We start from the raw sequence: 20,128 nt of genomic DNA on the forward strand, positions 1-20,128 counted from the left end.
GCCGGGCCATGTTAAAGTCTTTTTTTAAGCCTTTCTGTATCTGTGATATGTCTCTTTTCTCCTATTTTCCTTTTAAAATTTTCCCTTTTTTTTTTTCCTATCAGTCTCAAGAATTTATGTAATTTATCTTTTCAAAACAATCGAATTGTGACTTTATTTTTGGACAGGGTATGGTAGTGTAGTAGGAAGTTCCAATCATTAATGTTAACTTCTGTCTCAATTTCCTTTCCCAATTTATTTGAAAAAAAAAATGTATTCACTGTTCTGTTCCTAATCTTATTTTTGTATTTTAAAATATTTTGTAATTTAATGGACACACAAAACTTCACTGATAAAAACAATTTCATAAATTAATAAGTGTTAGGAAGTTGGGGGAGTGGTCAAGGTAATAGGAAGAGGGAAACAGCCAGTGTTTTTGTACAGGTGCTGTTTCACAAATCACCAGATGTTCCTAATTTTTTTTTTTTTTTTTTTGAGATGAAATCGTCCAGGCCAGAGTGCAGCGGTGTGATCTCAGCTCACTGCAACCTCCGCCTCCCGGGTTCAAGCAATTCTCCTGCCTCAGCTTCCCGAGTAGCTGGGATTATAGGTGCACACCACTGCACCCGGCTAATTTTTTGTATTTTTAGTAGAGACGGGGTTTCACCATGTTGGCCAGGCTGGTCTTGACCTCCTGACCTCAGGTAATCCACCCGCCTTGGCCTCCCAAAGTGCTAGGATTATAGGCATGAGCCACCAGGCCCAGCCCTGATTTTTAAACAAGAAGTTTTAGTTTCTTTAATTTTTGTGTTTAATAATGAAGATGTTTAAACCTATATATTTCCTCTGAGTTCAGCTTTCACTATGTTCTACAGTTAGACAATCAATATAGAAATTTCAGAAATAAACTTCATAATATAATAATTAAATATATGACACACATGGGAATTCACTTTAATGTGAAACAGGATTTTTAATAAATAGTGCTGGCACAAATGACCATCTAGAAAAATATAAAGTTTTAAAGAATATAGGCCAGGCAAGGTAGCTCACACCTATAATCCCAGCACTATGGAAGGCTGAGGCAACCAGATCACTTGAGCCCAGGAGTTAGAGACCAGCTTGGGCAACATGGTGAAACCCCATCTCTACAAAAATACAAAAATTAGCCTGATATGGTGGCACATTCCTGTAGTCCCAGCCACTCAGGAGGCTGAGGTGAGAGGATTGCTTGAGCCTGGGAGGTCAAGGCTGCAGTGAGCCAAGATTGGGCCACTGTACTCCAGCCTGGGTAATGGAGTGAGACCTTGCCTCAAAAATCAAACCAAACCAAAACAAAACTGTGTACGACAAGAGATATGGTTGTTATATTCTTTTTCTTTTTTTTCTTTTTGAGACAGGGCCTCACTCCGTCACCCAGGTTGGAGTGCAGTGGCCCAATCTTGGCTCACTAAAGCCTCAACCTCCGTGCTCAAGCGATCCTCCCACCTCAGCCTCCTGAGTGGCTGTGACTACAGCGACACACCAACATACTTGGCTAATTTTTAATTTTTTTGTAGAGATGAGATCTCATCACATTGCTCAGGCCAGTCTTGAACTCCTCGGCCCAAGCAATCCTACTGCCTCAGCCTCTCAAAGTGCTGGGCATGAGCCACCACACATGGCCATTTTTTGTGTGTGTGTTTTTTAAGAGACAGGGTCTTGCTCTTTCACCAGACTGGAGTGCAGTGGCATGATCATAGTTCACTGTAACCTCAAAACTCCTAGGCTCAAGGGCTCCTCCTGCCTCAGCCTCCTCAGTAGCTAGAACTGCAGGTGTGTGTCTCACTATGTTGCCCAGGCTGGTCACAAACTCCTGGCCTTAAGCAATCCTTTTACCTTGGCCTCCCAAAGCACTGGGATTACAAGCATGACCCACTGCACTCAGCCTCTGTAGTTTTATTAGTTATATTTTAAAAATTTTGCAAGAATCATGACAGTAAATGTACTATTCTGAGTCAAGAAGGAATGTCTTAATCAAGATTGAAAACTCAAAAGATACATAAAAAGAAAAACTTTGGTATGGAAAGTATATGACAAAGTCTACAGACAGTAAATTAGGAAAAAATACATTTGTAACAAGATGGCAATGTTATATGCAGAAGGCTTAAATATTAATAAAAAAAAGACTAATCCAGTGGAGAATGGACAAATGATGGGCACAGCTAACATTGGGGGGAAAAAAAGGCTCAAATTTAAACTAATGATGGGCCGGTCATGGCGGCTCACACCTGTAATCCCAGCACTTTGGGAGGCTGAGGTGGGTGGATCACTTGAGGTCAGGAGTTCCAGATCAACCTGGCCAATGTGGCAAACCCCATCTCTACTAAAAATACAGAAATTAGCTGGACGTGGTGGCACATTCCTGTAATTCCAGCTATTTGGGAGGCTGAGGCAAGAGAATCCCTTGAACCCAGGAGGCAGAGGTTGCAGTGGGCACAAGGTACTGAGCTCCAGCCTGGGTGAGGGAGTGAGACTTCATCTCAAAAAAAAAAAAACAAAAAAACTAATGATGAGGAAAATATGCAAATCAAAGTAATAATGAAAGATAGCTTTATATGCAAAAGGCTTGCAAAATTAAAAGAGCTATAATACCTATTGTTGATTAGGATTCAGGAAAAACTGTATTTTAATGGCTATAGAAAATTTAGTCTTACATCCTTTTGGAAAAGAAGCTGGTAATAGCTACAAAAATTAAAAGTACATATGACCTTTGATCCTACAATCCTTGGGAAACTATTCTAAAGAAATAAAACTACCAGCATATAAAGAATCAGATAAATATTTTAGACAATGATGATTGCAAAAAACTGGAAACAAGTGAATGCCCATTAGCATGGTAGTCACAAAATATTCCTCTCCTTTTGGAAATATGGTGAGAGTAAACTGATTTGTTCCTTGCGAAGTTAGGAGTGTCCACTGACTTCAGAGCAGTGCAGCGTGAATGGAAGTGATGTGACACTTCTGGGTAGAAGCTGGAAGACTCAATGTGCTGCTCACCAGTTTCCCGTCCCACCCTGGAGTAGCTATGGAAGTTTGTATCAACCTAGAGCTTCATCAGTCTGGGTAGGTGAGTAAATGATGAGCAGAGCTCCCCTATTTTCCTCTCTGGAACATGGAGCATGACCAAAGAAAGAAAACTTTTTGGGGAGGGTAAGTTCTGAGATTTTTGGAATTGTTGCTGTTGCAAAACAAGTCTATTGACACTGATAGAGCAAGGGAATAGCTAAATAAATTATGGTCCATCATAAAATAAACTTTAATTATACCAGATGACCTGGATTTCCACAAGATATGCTGAGACAAAAGAAAGATTCTGGAAAATGTTTTTATGCTTTTCCTAGTTTTTATAAGAAAAACAATTTATAAATACACCTTTATACATGTATTAGTATGTATAGATGTATATAAGAGTATATGAATATAGGGAAAGATATGAAAGCATACAAAGTTAAAATAGATTATAAAGGAAATTAAAATCCAGACTATAATAATTTAGAGAGCAAAGCTCTATGGGATGATCACATGACTCAAAGTTATTCACATTTAATTGTAATTACAAATAAAATACTGTTGGTAGATATGATCAAATAATTTCATACATGTTTCATTGAATCCTGATGCTTTGATGCTTGCTGCTTTCTTGGTCTTACCTGCATCAAGAGGTTTTCAAATACCTGGCTGAAAACACTACTAAGAAGCCATACATACATCCTTGTGGTGTTGCCTGAGAACTTGTTGGAAATGTAAATTTGAAGGCCCTCTTGGATACTCCCTGAATCAGAAACTCTGGGGACAGGACCTAGTACTCTGCATTTTGTCAAGCCTTCCAGGTGATTCTGATGCAAACCAAGGTGTAGCTTTATTCCAGAGATTAAAATATGAGGAAACAATGTCCGTCTTAGAAATAAGGTAATTTATCCGTGTGTGGTGGCTCACACCTGTAATCCCAGCACTTTGGGAGGCCGAGGTGGGCAGATTACAAAGTCAGGAGTTCGAGACCAGCCTGGCCAACATGGTGAGACCCTATCTCGATTAAAAATACAAAAATTAGCTGGGCATGGTGGTGTACTTGTAATCCCAGCTACTCAGGAGACTGAGATGGAGAATCGCTTGAATCTGGGAGGCTGCAGTGAGCTGAGATCATGCCACTGCACTCTAGCCTGGGCAACAGAGGAAGACTACGTCTCAGAAAAAAGTAAATAAAAAAGAAAGAAATAATTTATTAGACTATCATTTTAGCACACCATCTTTTCTCTTCTTCCAATTTGCAAATTCGTTCCTTATTTTCCATCTAAATTCCCAGTGATCAAATCTGATTGGCCTGTTTTTGTTTAGCTTTTTATCTGCTAGGTCGTATCACTAAACTAACCTTCCTTGAGATCGAGTATCTACCCTAAAAACAGTTAGCTGTGACAGGAGGAGAATGGGATGGGGGAGAGCAAGTGATACAAAACATAACTAGCTATATTACAAGAACTTTGGACAGTTTCCCTAAGAAACATTTGGAAATGTTACCTGACCAGATCAAGTATAGTAAACTGTTTTTACGCTGATAAAATCTTTTCCTCTGGAGTGTTGATATTCCATGCTAATTTTATATTTTTTACCTTTATATTTTAAAAATTACAAAACTTTGGTTTTTTAGTGCTGTTTTTTTCTTTGGTGGTATCACATGCTTTATACACAGTTTTGCTTTTAAAATCAATTTTCTTGCTGGACGCAGTGGCTCACGTTTGTAATCCCAGCACTTTGGAAGGCTGAAGCAGGATTGCTTGAGGCCAGGACTTCGAGGCTGCAGTGAACTATGATGACGTCACTGCACTCCAGCTTGGCCAATAGAGCAAGACTGTCTCTTAAAAAAAAATTACAACCAACTTTCTATAAATGTCTTCAGTTAGACATTTTCTGTCCATTTTTCCGCTGTATATATTTAGCTAATTCCTTTCTTTATAATGAAAAAACAAAAGTCCTAAGACAAAACCAACCAACCAACCTTTTTTTTTTTTTTTTTTTTTTTGAGACAGGGTCTTGCTCTGTTACCCAGACTGGAATGCAGTGACTTGATCATAGCTCACTGCAGCCTTCAACTCCTGGGCTCAAGCAATCCTCCCATCTCAGACTCCCAAGTAGCTGAGATTTTAAAATTTTTTGTAGACCATGTGGCCTTGTTATGTTGCCCAGGCTGGTCTCGAACTCCTGGCCTCAAGTGGTCCTCCTGCCTTGACCCCCCCAACGTGCTGGGATTACAGGTGTGTGCCACTGTGCCTGGCCTACTTCCTGTTTTTATTGCATGTTTCTAAAAGGAACATTTCAAATGAAATATTCAAATTATGTCTTACTATTTCAGCATTCCTATGATCACAGGCATAATTGTATCTGTTACCCTAACTACAGTACTTCATAATTAATTTACTTATTACAGTAGAGGTTTACATTCATTCTTGTCCCCAATAATGCTTTCATTACCATTGTGATATTTCCGACATTCACATTTGATGTTATTTCTCTGCTTGAAATGTTTCAATGGCTTTTTAGGATAATGACCAAAATCAATCTTTTTTAGGGGGACGGTGTCTCACTCTTGTCCCAAGCTGGAGCGCAGTGGTGTGATCTCGGCTCACTGCAGCCTCCGCCTCCCGGGCTCAAGCAATTCTCCTGCGTCAGCCTCCCAAGTAGCTGAGATTACAGGCGCCCGCCACGACGCCCAGCTAATTTTTTTTATTTTTAGTAGAGATGGGGTTTCACCATGTTGGCCAGGCTAGTCTTGAACTTCTGATTTCAGGTGATCCACCCACTTCAGCATCCCAAAGTGCTGGGATAGGTGACAGCCACTGTGCCCGGCCATGACCAAAATCTTGAACATAGCTTCAAAAGCCTGCATGATTCGGTCCCAGCCTACCTTTCTACTTCATTCTGAACTCGTATTACACACTTTCATTTTTAAAATTATGAAAATGTTTACTTATATTAAAAAAATAACATAACAAACCCCTATACAACCAGTTTCAGTAATAAGCAAGATTATGCTACACTGCATCTCTAAAAAAAAAAAAAAAAAAAGGCATATCTTATTTATTTTCACTTACTTTTATCTAGTACAGGTTAACCTAGCCTCTAGGTAAGGTTGTGAATTCAAAACCCAGCCTTGCTATTCCTTTGGATTTCTTTGTCTTGGAAATTGGGAGTAATAACAGTACATCTCTTATGATGTTGTGAGGAGTAAGTGAATTCACTGATTTAAAATGCTTAGACAAGTCAGGTGTTGTGGCTCATGCCTGTAATTCTAGCACTTTGGGGGGCTGAGGCAGGCAATCACTTAAGGTTAGAAGTTCAAGACCAGCCTGGTCAACATGGTGAAACCCCGTCTCTACGAAAAATACAACAATTAACTGGGCACTGGCTGAGTGCAGTGGCTCACACCTGTAATCCCAGCACTTTGGGAGGCTGAGGCAGGCGGATCACGAGGTCAGGAGATTGAGACCATCCTGGCTAACACGTGAAACCCCATCTCTACTAAAAATACAAAGAAAAATTTAGCCGGGTGTGGTGGCAGGTGCCTGTAGTCCCAGCTACTGGGGAGGCTGAGGCAGGAGAATGGCGTAAACCCAGGAGTCGGAGCTTGCAGTAAGCCGACATCGTGCCACTGCACTCCAACTTGGGTGACAGAGGGAGACTCTGTTTAAAAAAATAAATAGAAAATTAGCTGGGCATGGTGGCGCGTGCCTATAATCCCAGCTACTTGGAGGCTGAGGCAGGAGAATCGCTTGAACCCAGGAGGTGGAGGTTGTAGTGAGCTGAGATCGTGCCACTGCACTCCAGCCTGGGCAACAGAGTGATACTCCATCTCAAAAAAATAAAATAAGATAAAACATAAATAAAATGCTTAGACCAATGTTTGCCATCCTTAATAAATGAAGCCATTATCATTTAGAACAAATTACACATCTTCCTACCTCAGAGCCTTTGTACAGCCTACAAACACTATCCTCTCTTCCCCTTCCAGAACTTCCAGACTTTCAGTTCAAATGTTACACCTTCGGGGAGGACTTCCTTAACCTCCCCAGATTAAGCTATCTTATCTTAATATACTCCATGAACTTCTTATCATAATATACTCTATACTTACTTGAAATGATTAATTTGTGCGGCTGATTAACATGTCTTTTCCATGCCACTATAAGAAAGCTCCAGGAAGATGGTAACTGGCTGCTCTGTCACCAGCACCTAGTACAAAGTAGACGCTCAAAACATTTATTCAAAAAATAAGAACTAATTTATTTTCATCTAACTTGTTTTTGATCAAATCTTCTGTTACCATGTATAAAACTAATTATGATTATGTAATAATATATTCTCTAACAGGTTTGAACAACTTATTTTCAGTTAAGGGGTTAAAAACACTGGAAATTAATAACAATAATTTCTAACTTACAGAATACTTAAACTTTTTTTACGGAGACAATTTTTTTAAAGACACGAAGGTCTTGCTTTGTGGCTCAGGGTGGATTTGAACTCCTGGGCTCAAGTGATCCTCCCACCTCAGCCTCCCAAGTAGCTGGGTTTACAGATGTGCGTCACCATGCTGAGCTCCAAGAGTACTTTCTTGCACATATATATATATATATATTTTTTTTTTTGAGACGGAAGTGTCGCTCTGTTGCCCAGGCTGGAATGCAGTGGCGTGATCTCTGCTCACTGCAAGCTCCACCTCCCAGGTTCATGCCATTCTCCTGCTTCAGCCTCCCGAATAGCTGAGACTACAGGCGCCCGACACCACACCCGGCTAATTTTTTGTATTTTTTAGTAGAGATGGGCTTTCACCGTGTTAGCTAGGATGGTCTCGATCTGCTGACCTCATGATCCGCCTGCCTCAGCCTCCCAAAGTGCTGGCATTACAGGCATAAGCCACTGCAACCAACTGGCGCACAGATTTCTTTAGAAGAAAAAAAAATGCTTCTAGGTATAAACTTTGTCTATTGCAGTTTAATTCTAAAATAAAAGATAAATGAGTGGAAGTTGAGGGTTTAATCTAGCAGTTAAGTGGTTCAGATATAAACAGAAGGAAAAGTCTCAAGATAACGTTTCGATCCACTTTCATATTTTTACACAATTACTACTTGTATATGAGGAATTTAGGGGATTTGCTAACCTTTCAAAAGATTAGTATCACTAAATTTGCTTTTCTCTAGAAGAATCCACTTGTATAAAAATATTTGTAATTTTTTCACAATGGTTATTTTCATCATGATTAAAGAAAAATTCTCCTTATGAAACTTCATTTCCCTAAGACACTGGTCACATATTTTCAAGTTTCTGAATCATATATATACCTAACTATTAATAAAATGTAAAAAAAGAAAAACCTCAAATCAATTTTAAAAGCATCTTCTATCGAAGGTCAGTTCACAAAAACCCCCAATAGTTGAAACTATGTCTTCTGATGGGTAGCATTTATAAGGAAGTTTAGAAAGCCAATCCAGGAGAGAAAGAGGATATGGTCAAATTCTACAGTAATGCTGTGTTCTGCACATTAGTCTATTAGAGACTCCAAGAAGTCCCATGAGGAGACCTGCTTAAACTGTTTTCTAAATTTAAATGACCACATAATCTATTATCTATGAAAACAAAGTTATCAAACACACTTTGAAAATTCATGGTCTATCTGCATTCTACCGATTAACTGGTCCAGAATCCCGTTAAAAATATTAAACAGGCTGGGCATGGTGGCTCACGCCTGTAGTCCCAGCACTTTAGGAGGCTGAGGCAGTTGGATCACTTGAACCTAGGAGTTCGAGACCAGCCTGGGCAACATGATGAAACCCAGTCTCTATGAACACACACACACACAAAACATTAGCCAGGTGTGGTGGCACACACCTGTAGTCCCAGCTACTCAGGAGGCTAAGGCAGGATAATTGCTTGAGCCCAGGAGTTTGAGGCTGCAGTGAGCCAAGATCGTGCCACTGCGCTTCAGCCTGGGTGACACAGCAGGATCTGGTCTCAAAAAGAAAAGAAAAGAAAGAAAGAAAGAAAGAAAAAAAAATATATATATATGTATGAGACAAACTTGCTGTTAGTGGTCCCATGATCCCATGATATGATCCTGGTGACCCCTGCTTTAGGAGTTCATAAACCAGTCTTTTGATAATTCATCTTAGAGTCTTATCAAGAACTACTTTATAATCTGCAGAATCTACTTTTTCCCTTTGAAAATCAGGACATGTGCTAGTCTCTGACCTATGAGTAGTTTAATATAGGTTGAGAATCTCAAACCTGAACATCTGAAACATTTTGAGCACTGATATGACACACAAAAGAAATGGTCCTTGGAGCATTTCAGATTTCAGATTTGGAGTGCTCAACAGTATGAATACAAACACTCTAAAATACAAAAAAATCTGAAACACCTCTGGTCTGAAGCATTTCAGATAAGACATACTCCGCCTGTACTTTAATTCCTCAAGGCTTAGTAACAGCACGACCTCATCAATTAGGTTCTCAATGGCTATTTGAGGGAAGCACTTAAAAGCGTATCTTTAAGCACTGGTGGGAAGAAAACGCAGACAAGCCTCACTACCTTTGGGACCAGCAACAAGAAAGCCACCAGAGACAAATACTGCCACAAGGAGGTGTGCACCAGAAATAACTGGGAAATATTTACAGTTTGTAAAGCTCCTTGGATGATTTTAATACATGTTTAGATAAAAATCCTAGTTTTGTGGCATGCACCTGTAGTCCCAGCTACTTAGGAAGCTGAAGTGGGAGAAGCGCTTGAGCCAGGGAGGTGGAAGTTGCAGTGAACCAAGATCGTGCCACTGTACTCTAGCCTGGGTGATAGAGTGAGACCCTGTCTCAAAAAAGGAAAAAAAAAAAACCCTATTTTTGGGTACCATCCTTCTCACTGTAATCATGTCCACTAAGGACAATTTAACCGTAATCATTTGTAATAAAGACCTCTATGCTTTTAACTTTTATGAGTATTTTAGGCCATGAGTCGATGGTATCTTTCTCTAAGTACACTGTACTGTGGTTTCCTTAATAGTATTTTAGGAAACTCTAGCATTATTCTTTGATCTGGCTTCTAAGAATTAAGATGGTAGGGCTGGGCTACTTTCCCCCATAATTCACATTGCTTTCACTTAACCAACCAATTCTCCCTCTACAGGTAGTGAAGTTTTGGAATAGCAGTTTTCATAACCCTTTTTCTTCTTCCTGAATAGGAAATGACAAAGGTACCAGAAATCCCTGTTGGAGTATTTTAGCACATTTCTTAGTAGATAGAGTCTGGTTTTGCCTCTCTGCACTTGGTGGTCTTCAACTATTTACTTACATCCACTTGACTAGACAGCCTGTAGTTCACCTTAACAATAATCTCCCTCTCCTTTTGTCCTTACAGTGATCTAAAGAGCAGCCTTGTTATCTGTATCTCTTCTAGACAAACAGCACTACACTGAGTCATAAGAGTTGTTTCTTCTGACCAAGTTATTCCCTTCCATTGTTATATTCCAGTCGCTTTGCTCCACCAAACTCTTGGTCATATTATATATTAAAATATGTTCTTTATTATTCCTGTTCAGTGAATTGTCTGAGATTTTAAGTACAATTATTGATTTGGGGGGAATTAAAACTTATTCTTTTTACATTGTCTTACAGTTTTCAGAGATCTTTTTTTTAAATAAAAATTATTGAATTCATTTTGGTAGCTTAAAACAAGATGTAATTTAGAGAATCGTTTATGCTTTCAAATAAAACCTCCTACATTTAATTGACTAAAAGTTTAAGCACAAGTTACTACACAAAGAAAAGCTGTTTTAGGGTTATGTGAACTTGAAATAACACCATTAAGTTTTCAGCTGTCTGAAAGTAGTACAGCAACATTAAAGAGAAGAGACTAACCACCACCTCCGCTCCTAAACTAACAAGAGCTGAGACACATACAAATTTTATGGCAAGTAATCTAAAACTCTTCTAAAAATGATTAACTGTTATTCTATCCAACAAGAAAACCAATACAACAGATCTATCTAATTAGTTAAGACACCAGATACTCATCATGCAGTTTCAGTGTCAAGTAACAAACCTCTGTAAGTTGTTTCACAACTGCTAAGTACTCATAACACATTTTAAAAGGCTGATCCCACTTTAAACTACATAGAGTACACAATTATCAAGTGAATGTGCATATACACCAAAGATTCTCAAGTCTAATTTTGAAGCTCAACCTGGCAGCCTCCAAAGATTTCAATATATATTGCAATGTCACTAGCATAACTTCCAAAAATAAAATTTCACATGGGGTGGGAAAAATACCATCAAATAGCTGAGTATTCTACCTCTAGAAAGCTGACATACATTAATCTATATTTTTCATGTTAAAATGTGATTGACTTGAGTTGGTACAAGGGATAAATTGTATTTTTATCTTATCAAACATTATCTAAGGGTGCAAAATGTAACCATTACAAATTAACACAAAAGTAGGCATTTTAGAATAATTTTTCAGTACCTTCAGATTCTGACAAAAGATAGTTCATTAAAAAAAATGTGTGCCAATTTTGCTTATTGCTATTAGGTTTTTAAAAAAAACTTCAATTTTTTATCCCAGTTTTAATTAGAGATTGAAAAGCATTTTGCTATGTTCAGTAAATAACAAAATTAAACTTGTTTTTCCTATCTGAGCTGATTATCTGAGCTAATAGCTCTAAGTTACTACTATAAAGAGATAATCAGAAATATAGTTCAAAGTAACAAACTACAATTGATAATCACTAATGGTGACCTTTCTTTCATTTTAATATTTCTCTCATTGAGACTCTATTGTGTCTCAATAGATATTTTTTGGTGGTTGTTAACATTCCCATTCACCCTGAAGACACCCATGGGACTTTATTAAATTCAAGAAAATACCCTAAGATATTGATTGCAATGTCAGAGGTGGCCAAATTAAAAATAAAATAATTGCTGATGATTAGGCCTTCTTTTTATTCTCAACTATTTTTGATATGTGTATTTAAAAATTCAATATTTAACAAAAAATGACTATGTTTCAAGTTTCAAAGTTCATTTGAAAGAAGTATATATCACTTCATTTGAAAAATAATGAAGTTTCTGCAGATATATGTAAGATCCCTATATGTGCTATAAATCTGTCATGGAAACCATCAAATTTTAGTACTTTTAAAGGGGAATTCAAAGATTTTTGATGTATTATGCAATTGGTTGAATACAGTAATTTTACATGTAAAAAATAATTTACACTGAAAAACTCAAGCAAAAAGTCTGATACTTTATCAAAATAATAAGAACAAAATGAGCAATGAAAAAACAGCAGAAGTTTACCAAAAAATAGTAAATTCCTATTTAAATTTCTGTGTTTACACAGATTAAAAATGCTTATTAATTAACTGTATGACACAGATTGTAGCATACTTCAAGCTGTAATATAGAAAGGTAACACGGGATATTTGAAATTCAAGCTGCACTTACGAAAACAGTTTTAACCTGAGTCTTTGATGTCTTCAAAAATGCATTTGATGATAATATATGCAAGAATAGTTATTTTTTAGTAGTATAAGGATACTTTTTTTGAATCGCTCTTAATACTCTTTCCTCTTAAATATTTGTGTAAAATTACAAATATTTATTACATTTCTTGGGTTCACTGAACACAAGGCAGTGTCTGAATTGAAAGGCTGTTACTTTGTTCCTGTTACACAAGCATATAAAGATGCTTAGTTCAAAATATCTTAGATTTAATATTATTTTCACATTTTGACTTATTTTAGAACAAATATAAAGGGTCAAAATATTACCATAGATATCTGAATATTCCCATGAAATATGTCACACCCACTGAGGAATTAAACAAGTTCACTAAAGAATATCAAATTAATCATTTCCTCCTATAAATATTTTCTTTTTATTTGTGTTTAGAAGTTGCAATTTTAGGTACTATTAACAGAAAATACATAACAAAAGCTTCCTAACGAGTGAAAAAAATAATTATAAATGTTGGAAAAATTGGCCTCATTAACATATTTACAGACTTTTACTTAATACATACGCCTTTGGAAATTAATTATGTGACATTTATACAAGCATCAAAATTTCCAAATCACTGAGTAGTGAGCACTTCAGTTCTTTACTGTCTACACCCAAATTTGAAAGTCATTTTTCGTTTTTGAAGGTAGAACTGACAAGTAACAGAAATGGTCAATCTGAGATACTATTGACATATTGTCCTATTCCTTCGCCTAAAGGTGCTTCTGTTGAGTAAGTGTCCTTATACTTTTTTTTCTCTTTGCTCTGATCTTCCTGTAGCTTCAGAATTATGTTTCGGATTTCTTCTCTTTTTGTTCTCATTCTTGGTGGAGGAAACCAGTTTGCCAAATTCATAGGTAGTTCAAAATTGAGAATTGGATTCTGAAAATAAAACAATTAAATGCATATTAGAAAATTGTAATAAATAACCTTTCATTTCAATCACAGAAACATTCCAAAGTTAAAAATAAGAAAACCCAACAACTCATTCAATATGTATTTGTGTATTATCTATCACAGGCCAAGTACTGTGCTAGGTACTGGAGATACAAGACATAGTTTCTGTCACAGATCTTACAGTCTAGATCAGGGTTTGCCAGTGGACCAGATTCTGCCCACTGCCTGTTTCTGTAATAAAGTTTTATTGGAACATAGTCACACTAACTCATTTACATATGGTCTACAGATGCTTTCACTGGACAACAGCAGAACTAAGAGGCAATAGAGACCGTACAGTTGCAAAGTCTAACATATTTACTACTTTATTAACGAGTTTGCTAGCTCCAGTTTAGAAAGACAGGTAATTCAACAACTAAAACAAGAAATATGGCAAGTATTATGACAGAAGTATAGAGTACTGTGAAAATACATATCTGGGGGTTTTATGCAATTCCAAGAGGAAGTGATGTTTAGGCTAAGACCTGAAGAATGAATATATGTTAAGACAGCCAAGGTATGATAGAAGCAACAAAAGAATATTCCAGGTTAGGAAATATGAATCAAGGCCTAGAGGCAAGAAAGAACACCAAACAATGGCATTCAGGTGGCTGGCTGTTATATTAAATGCTAGAGTGAAAATGGTGGGAAAATGAGGCTAGAAGCTTAAATAAGGGGTCATATCACATAGGTGCTTATCAATCATGTGAAAGATTTTGCTCTGTAAATCAACAGCCACAGGAAGCCACTATAAGATTTAAAGTAGGAAAGTAACAGGATTAGATTTATGTGTTTGTAAAACAACCATGAAAAACAGAAGGCAGGAGGCATAGGAATCTGTTAGAGATTGGTATAGCAGTTCAGAATAGTGACACCTGAGGATAAAGAAGTAAATGTATCTGACATTAAGTGACAATTCACAGAACCTAGTGGTCATCCACTGTATGGTGGATGAAGATAGGAGTCAAGATCACTATAAAGAATATCCAAGAGAGGTATGTGTGGTACTGTACCTCTGAAGTCAAAGCCAAGAGAGTGAGGAAGAAATGGTTGACACTGTCAAAGGGTGCTGGAAAGTCAAGAGCAATTTTAACATAAGGGTAAGGATAAAGCCAGATTTTAGAGATTACAAAGGTAGAATCTGTAGAATTAGAATGTGAATATAAACACTTCTTAAGAAATATATCTATGAAGAGGAGAAAAGAGGCTAAAAGAGGCAGTGTGAATCATTGGAGAGATTTCTTAAGGTGCAAAGAGCTAGTAAAGAATGCAGGTTGATTGTTCAGTGACAGAATGAGCTCAATAAGCCTTGGATTTGATGAACTGTAAATATACTATTTTTATGCCTTGAAGGTTCTTCCATTTAGAAGCTTTTGCTCCATGGAACAATTTTTGAAACAATAATTTTGAAACTCTGAAATATTTGCTTATTGTGTTTTTTACTAAGGTAAAGTCAAATGCACTATTTTATTATTTATTATATCAGATCCAACAAATTGAAACCCACCTCAAAAAAGCTCTCTACATACTGCAATACATATACACCACAGTCACTGAAGTTGTTTTGCTGTGGTACTTTTGGATTAGAGCCCTTCATAACATCTTTGGAAAAACTTCTTTTGCTTCCTTTTTTAACTTCCCATTCCACTTCTAAATACCTGCAATAATTCATATATATTAAGAATACATGTATATATAAATATACATAGTTTTTCACCCCATCAGAATACAAAATAAAGTGTGAACTTACTCTCTTAAAATTTTGACAACATTTGACCGAGAAGGGCCTCGGAGTGAGTCCATAAGTAGGATACAAGGTCTGCAGGGCAAAAATGACCAAGAGTCGAATACTTCATAATATTACAAAGGCATAAAAGGATTAAAAGTGGCATATTATAAACAATCAAATTTAAAACCTCCAAAATCCCCTTTGTATGACTCAGTACTAGTGACGGGAAAAAAAATGAACCTTATAGACACATTTGAACTTTATAATCTAATAATACTTAAATATCTATGGATATATTAAATATTGAATTATAGAATATTAACCGTATCTTAGCTATATTTTATACTAAAATTCTGTAGTTGGTTTCTAAAAGTACTTCAAAATTAGGAAAAAGTCAAAACAATTCTGAAAATTTGAACATCTCCATATTCCAAATCAACAAAAGAAGGGCCGTGAAAAAGTAGAAAGAAAATAATCCCCCCGACCCCAGGGTCTTACTCTTGTCACCATGTGAAGTGGCGTAATAACGGCTCACTGCAGCCTCAATGTCCTGAGTGCAGGTAATCCTCCCACCTCAGCCCCCTGAGGAGCTGAAACTACAGGCATGTGTGACCACGCTCAGCTAATTTTTGTATATTTTTTGTAGAGACAGGGTTTTTCCATGTTGCCCAGGCTGGTACAGAACTCCTGGGCTCAAGCTATCTGCCCGCCTCAGCCTTCCAAAGTGCTGGGATTATAGGCATGTACTACTGTGCCCAGCCAAAAACCTCATTTTTAACTAAAATTTATTATAGATAAAACAGGTAATCATCATATAAAACAGTTAGTTTAGAATGTTTTTTTTTTTCAAGATTTAACTTGAGAACATACTGTATAACACTCTGTATAACTCTGTATATAAATGTTGACGGCTGATGATTCAACTTTTAATATTTTAATTCTATAAAGTTATGTTGTAAACTCAAGTAAGGAAGTCTAATGTAGAGCCCAAAGCCCTCAAATGTTAAAAAAAAATCTAGGTTATTTTTTAGCCGCCACACTTGGTTCTTTTTTTTTTTTTTTCTTAACTTTTTCCAGAGATGGGGTCTCACTGTGTTGCCCAAGCTGGTCCTGAACTCCTGGCCTCACGTAATACTCCTGCTTTGGCCTTCAAAAGTGCTAGGATTATAAGTGTGACCCACTGTGTCTGGAATTGATCTAGGTTCTTCCTGCTAAAATTTTATAAAGTTTGGAGCAGATTCTTTAACTACCCTAGGTCTCTATTTTTCTGTAAAATGATGCTTCATTTTCAAAGTCTCTTAATAGTTTCTGTCAACATTTTCTATAAAAAAAAAGTCAAAGGAGATTAAACCTAGAAATAGGTAATACTTCATCTAAGAAGTTCAACATCTCTGGAGAGACCTCAGAATAAACATGTACTTCTGAAAACCAAAACTGACTCCTCTTATTTGGAGCTCTCAGTTGGAACATGTCTTTTACATCTGCCTTGGGTTACTCCACAGCCTTCATAAAGCAGCTAAGGAATCAGTGTAAACTCCAACCCTATGTTACTATTTTGATATATAGTAATTTCTGCTCCAAAACACTGTTAAGTAAAAAGGAACAGTGGTTCACTATCAAAGCTTGTGGCCAGGCGCGATGGGTCATGCCTGTAATCCCAGCACTTTGGGAGTCTGAGGCAGGCAGATCGCTTGAGGCCAGGAGTTTGAGACCAGTCTCGCCAACATGGCAAAACTCCATCTCTACTAAAAATACAAAACTTAGCCAGGCATGGTGGTGCGCACCTGTAGTCCCAGCTATTCCTGAGGCTGAGGTATAAGAATCGCTTGAACCTGGGAGGCGGAGCTGGGATCGAGCCACTGCACTCCAGCCTCTGTGACAGAGCAAGACTCTGTTTCAACAAATATATACAAAAAAAATGTAAACAAAACATTTGTGTGTGCACATATGCATGCAGAGGCTGGGGAAACTGGCAGATGGAGGACTGAAATGATTACCCATTCTTCCCATTTTAATCCCTGGATAGCATGCCTCAAGTTTCCTCACTGACTCTGACAGCATTTATGAGTTTTGCTTAAGTATTTGTTTAAAAAAAAAAAAACTGTCCTGTTATGTTTTATTTTATGAGCATACTGAAATAAAAATTATGTAGTTTGCAAGATACACAGTTAATGCTTACTGTTTACAGATAGTAGGCTTTAAATGCCACTGTCCTATTTCTGAATTGCAGCTGTCATCAGCAAGGAATCCATCATCACTGCTATCATCCTATAAAAGACAGCCTACTGTTAATATTGAAAATATATAATCTAAATAACTAATAACCTAACAAAATAGCACATTAGAGACAAAATATTTGTAATGAATGTCAAAAATTTTTCTTTATTTACGTGATTAGACAATAGAGATATGATATGTTACTTACTTCCAATTATCTAATGCTACAACATTGACATTTTAAGGAAAAGAAACTACCAAAGGTTTATAACAAATTGTTACATCTATTTACTCAATCTAGAATAAATCTTTAAGATTGAATATATTATGACCGATTCTTATCCCACCAATCACTGCTCTGATTTTATTTTTACAAATATTTAGTTTGTTGGCTAAGACAGCTATTTCACAATAGGATATAAAAAACATGTTATTTTATATGAATAATGTTTTCACACCAGAAATATTTAAAGGGTTTTTGGAAACACTGTTTTCCTTGAGAAACGCACATATCCATCTCAGTTGAGAGAAGCTAACTTAAGGACACTGTGTCCTTATTCTGCAGATTCTCTTGAATGTAAACAAGGCTGTTTTGGTCATTGTTGTTCTTTGAGAAAGCTTCTGGCAACTTTATGAATGGAATAATCAATAGTAGGAATAATAGCAATAATAAAGCACAGTTACATTAGCTTGTTCACACCACAGGTAACTGTTATAATCAAAAGTACCTAAGTGCTCATTATAAATCATGAATGTAACTCCTATATATGTTGGATTGAAAAGCTGTACTTAGCTGCCATACATTGTAAACCAAGAGATATCATAACATGCCTTTTGTTCACAGGAAGATAAAGCAAAAGGAAAGATGGTACAGTATAAAGCCATCTTCACTATTATACAACTCAGTATGTCCTAACAACTAACGAAAGGTCAGATAATTAACAAAATGGTATGCTGTAGGATTATTATAAACTTTTCTCAATAAAAAATCCTCTTTAACAGAAGCTAAAAAGTAAAGTATTTTCACAGATATACTTTATTCTTGGTGTTAATACTGTTTATTTACAGTATTTAATAAGAGACTCTAAGGAAATGTCAAATGAGACTCTAAGGAAAAGTCAGAATTCACCTATATCAACTTTAAATATTATCTGCTTCTGCCATGACATATATAAATTGAATCAGGCAGGAGAAAAAAAATCACTGGAAAAATGGGAAAACAATATAATTTTTTTGGTACTCATGTACCACATAACTGAAGATTTAAACATTTGCTTCTTGAATGTCAAGTCAGATTAAAGGTTAAGTATGACCCATAAATGCTTTGAAAGAGGAAGGTGGGTAGTGAGTGGTGGTGGTAGCTGAGTTAGGGTGGGATAATTAATATTACATTAAAGTTCAGTCCACACCACAGTAGCAGCAACAACAGCATGAATACATTTATCCTGGCAACTTCTGACTTGAAAGCTGAATTTGTTTTTTAAGATATGATCCAAATCCAGAAGCCATGATAAATTACTAGTTGAAGAAATTGCTTTACAAGACTTTATAAAGTAAAATTTTTTTATTTTTCCTTTTTTCCTTTTTTTTTTTTTTAAAGAGATGGAGCTTCCTTATGTTGCCCAGGCTGAACTCAAACTTCTAGGCTCAAGAGATCTTTCTGCCTTAGCCTCCCAAGTCACTGAGACTACAGGTATGCACCACCATGGTCAGCAAGAAAAACGTTTAATTAGGTAAAACATTAGAACTTTTTGCCAAGCATTAAGTTTTACCTGGTTATCCTGATCTTCTGAGAAGTCAATGAGTTCATCTTCAAGCATTTTACCACCTTCAGGTGATTCATCGCTATAGTTTAGTCTGATTTTGCTTAAGCCATCTGTACCAGTAAGAAACATTACATAATAAAAAAGGCCATGTCTATCACTCATGGTATATGAGGCTGAAATTAATGCTAGTAGTTAATTAAGGATATAGTGGTCAAGGACACAAAATCTGCCTTAGTGTGTAATATCACAAACATAAAGTGAGTCATTTTAAAAACCTAGATTGACATGTCAATTACAGTTGTTTCCACTACTCAGATGCTAAAATTCATTAAAATTTAAAAACTAGGTATCAGCTATATGATTAAGTATATATATATACTTAAATATACATATATGTATATGTGTAAAGAAGTAAGTACTTTTGTGTTAGGCAAGTCAGGTGTCTTTAGTAATGAAAGCTATGACAGTCTGAAAATAACCTATGTCAGCAAATAACCTATAACAGAAACAGTAAATCACAGAACATAAAATAAAATGCAACTGCATAATGTTATAATTAAAATTTCGAAAATGTGGAAAATTATACAATTCAGGGCAAAAATGAACATTAACTACAAGTAAGTAATAGGTCTGTTTTTAGACAAATAATAAGGAACTATTTTGCTGAAAGAAGCTAATCACTGTTTCAAAGAAATGTAAGATTTACTACCATTTCAAAATTTTATTTTACTTATTTATTTATTTATTTATTTTGGAGACGGAGTCTAGCTCTGTTGCCCAGGCTGGAGTGCAGTGGCACGATCTCGGCTCACTGCAAGCTCCGCCTCCCGGGTTTACGCCATTCTTCTGCCTCAGCCTCCCGAGTAGCTGGGACTACAGGCGCCCGCCATCTCGCCCGGCTAGTTTTTTGTATTTTTTT

At 36.6% G+C, this 20,128-nt stretch overlaps 1 protein-coding gene across 3 annotated transcripts in view; it reads right to left on the reverse strand.

Annotated features, from left to right (window-relative positions):
• Positions 1-10,568: 10,568 nt before the first annotated feature.
• SENP6 (SUMO1/sentrin specific peptidase 6) overlaps positions 10,569-20,128 on the reverse strand; it is a 121,105-nt gene continuing 111,545 nt past the window's right edge. For all 3 annotated transcript variants that reach the window (XM_011942935.1, XM_011942934.1, XM_011942936.1), the window contains 5 exons: positions 19,216-19,319; positions 17,406-17,494; positions 15,248-15,316; positions 15,005-15,155; positions 10,569-13,443 (listed from right to left, as the gene is read on the reverse strand). In XM_011942935.1, coding sequence (XP_011798325.1) covers positions 13,234-13,443; positions 15,005-15,155; positions 15,248-15,316; positions 17,406-17,494; positions 19,216-19,319 — 623 coding nt within the window. In that variant the 3' untranslated portion in view covers positions 10,569-13,233. The remainder of the gene's footprint in view (positions 13,444-15,004; positions 15,156-15,247; positions 15,317-17,405; positions 17,495-19,215; positions 19,320-20,128) is intronic.

Source organism: Colobus angolensis, unplaced genomic scaffold, assembly GCF_000951035.1.
Source record: "Colobus angolensis palliatus isolate OR3802 unplaced genomic scaffold, Cang.pa_1.0 Scaffold213, whole genome shotgun sequence".
NCBI classification, from domain to species: domain Eukaryota; kingdom Metazoa; phylum Chordata; class Mammalia; order Primates; family Cercopithecidae; genus Colobus; species Colobus angolensis.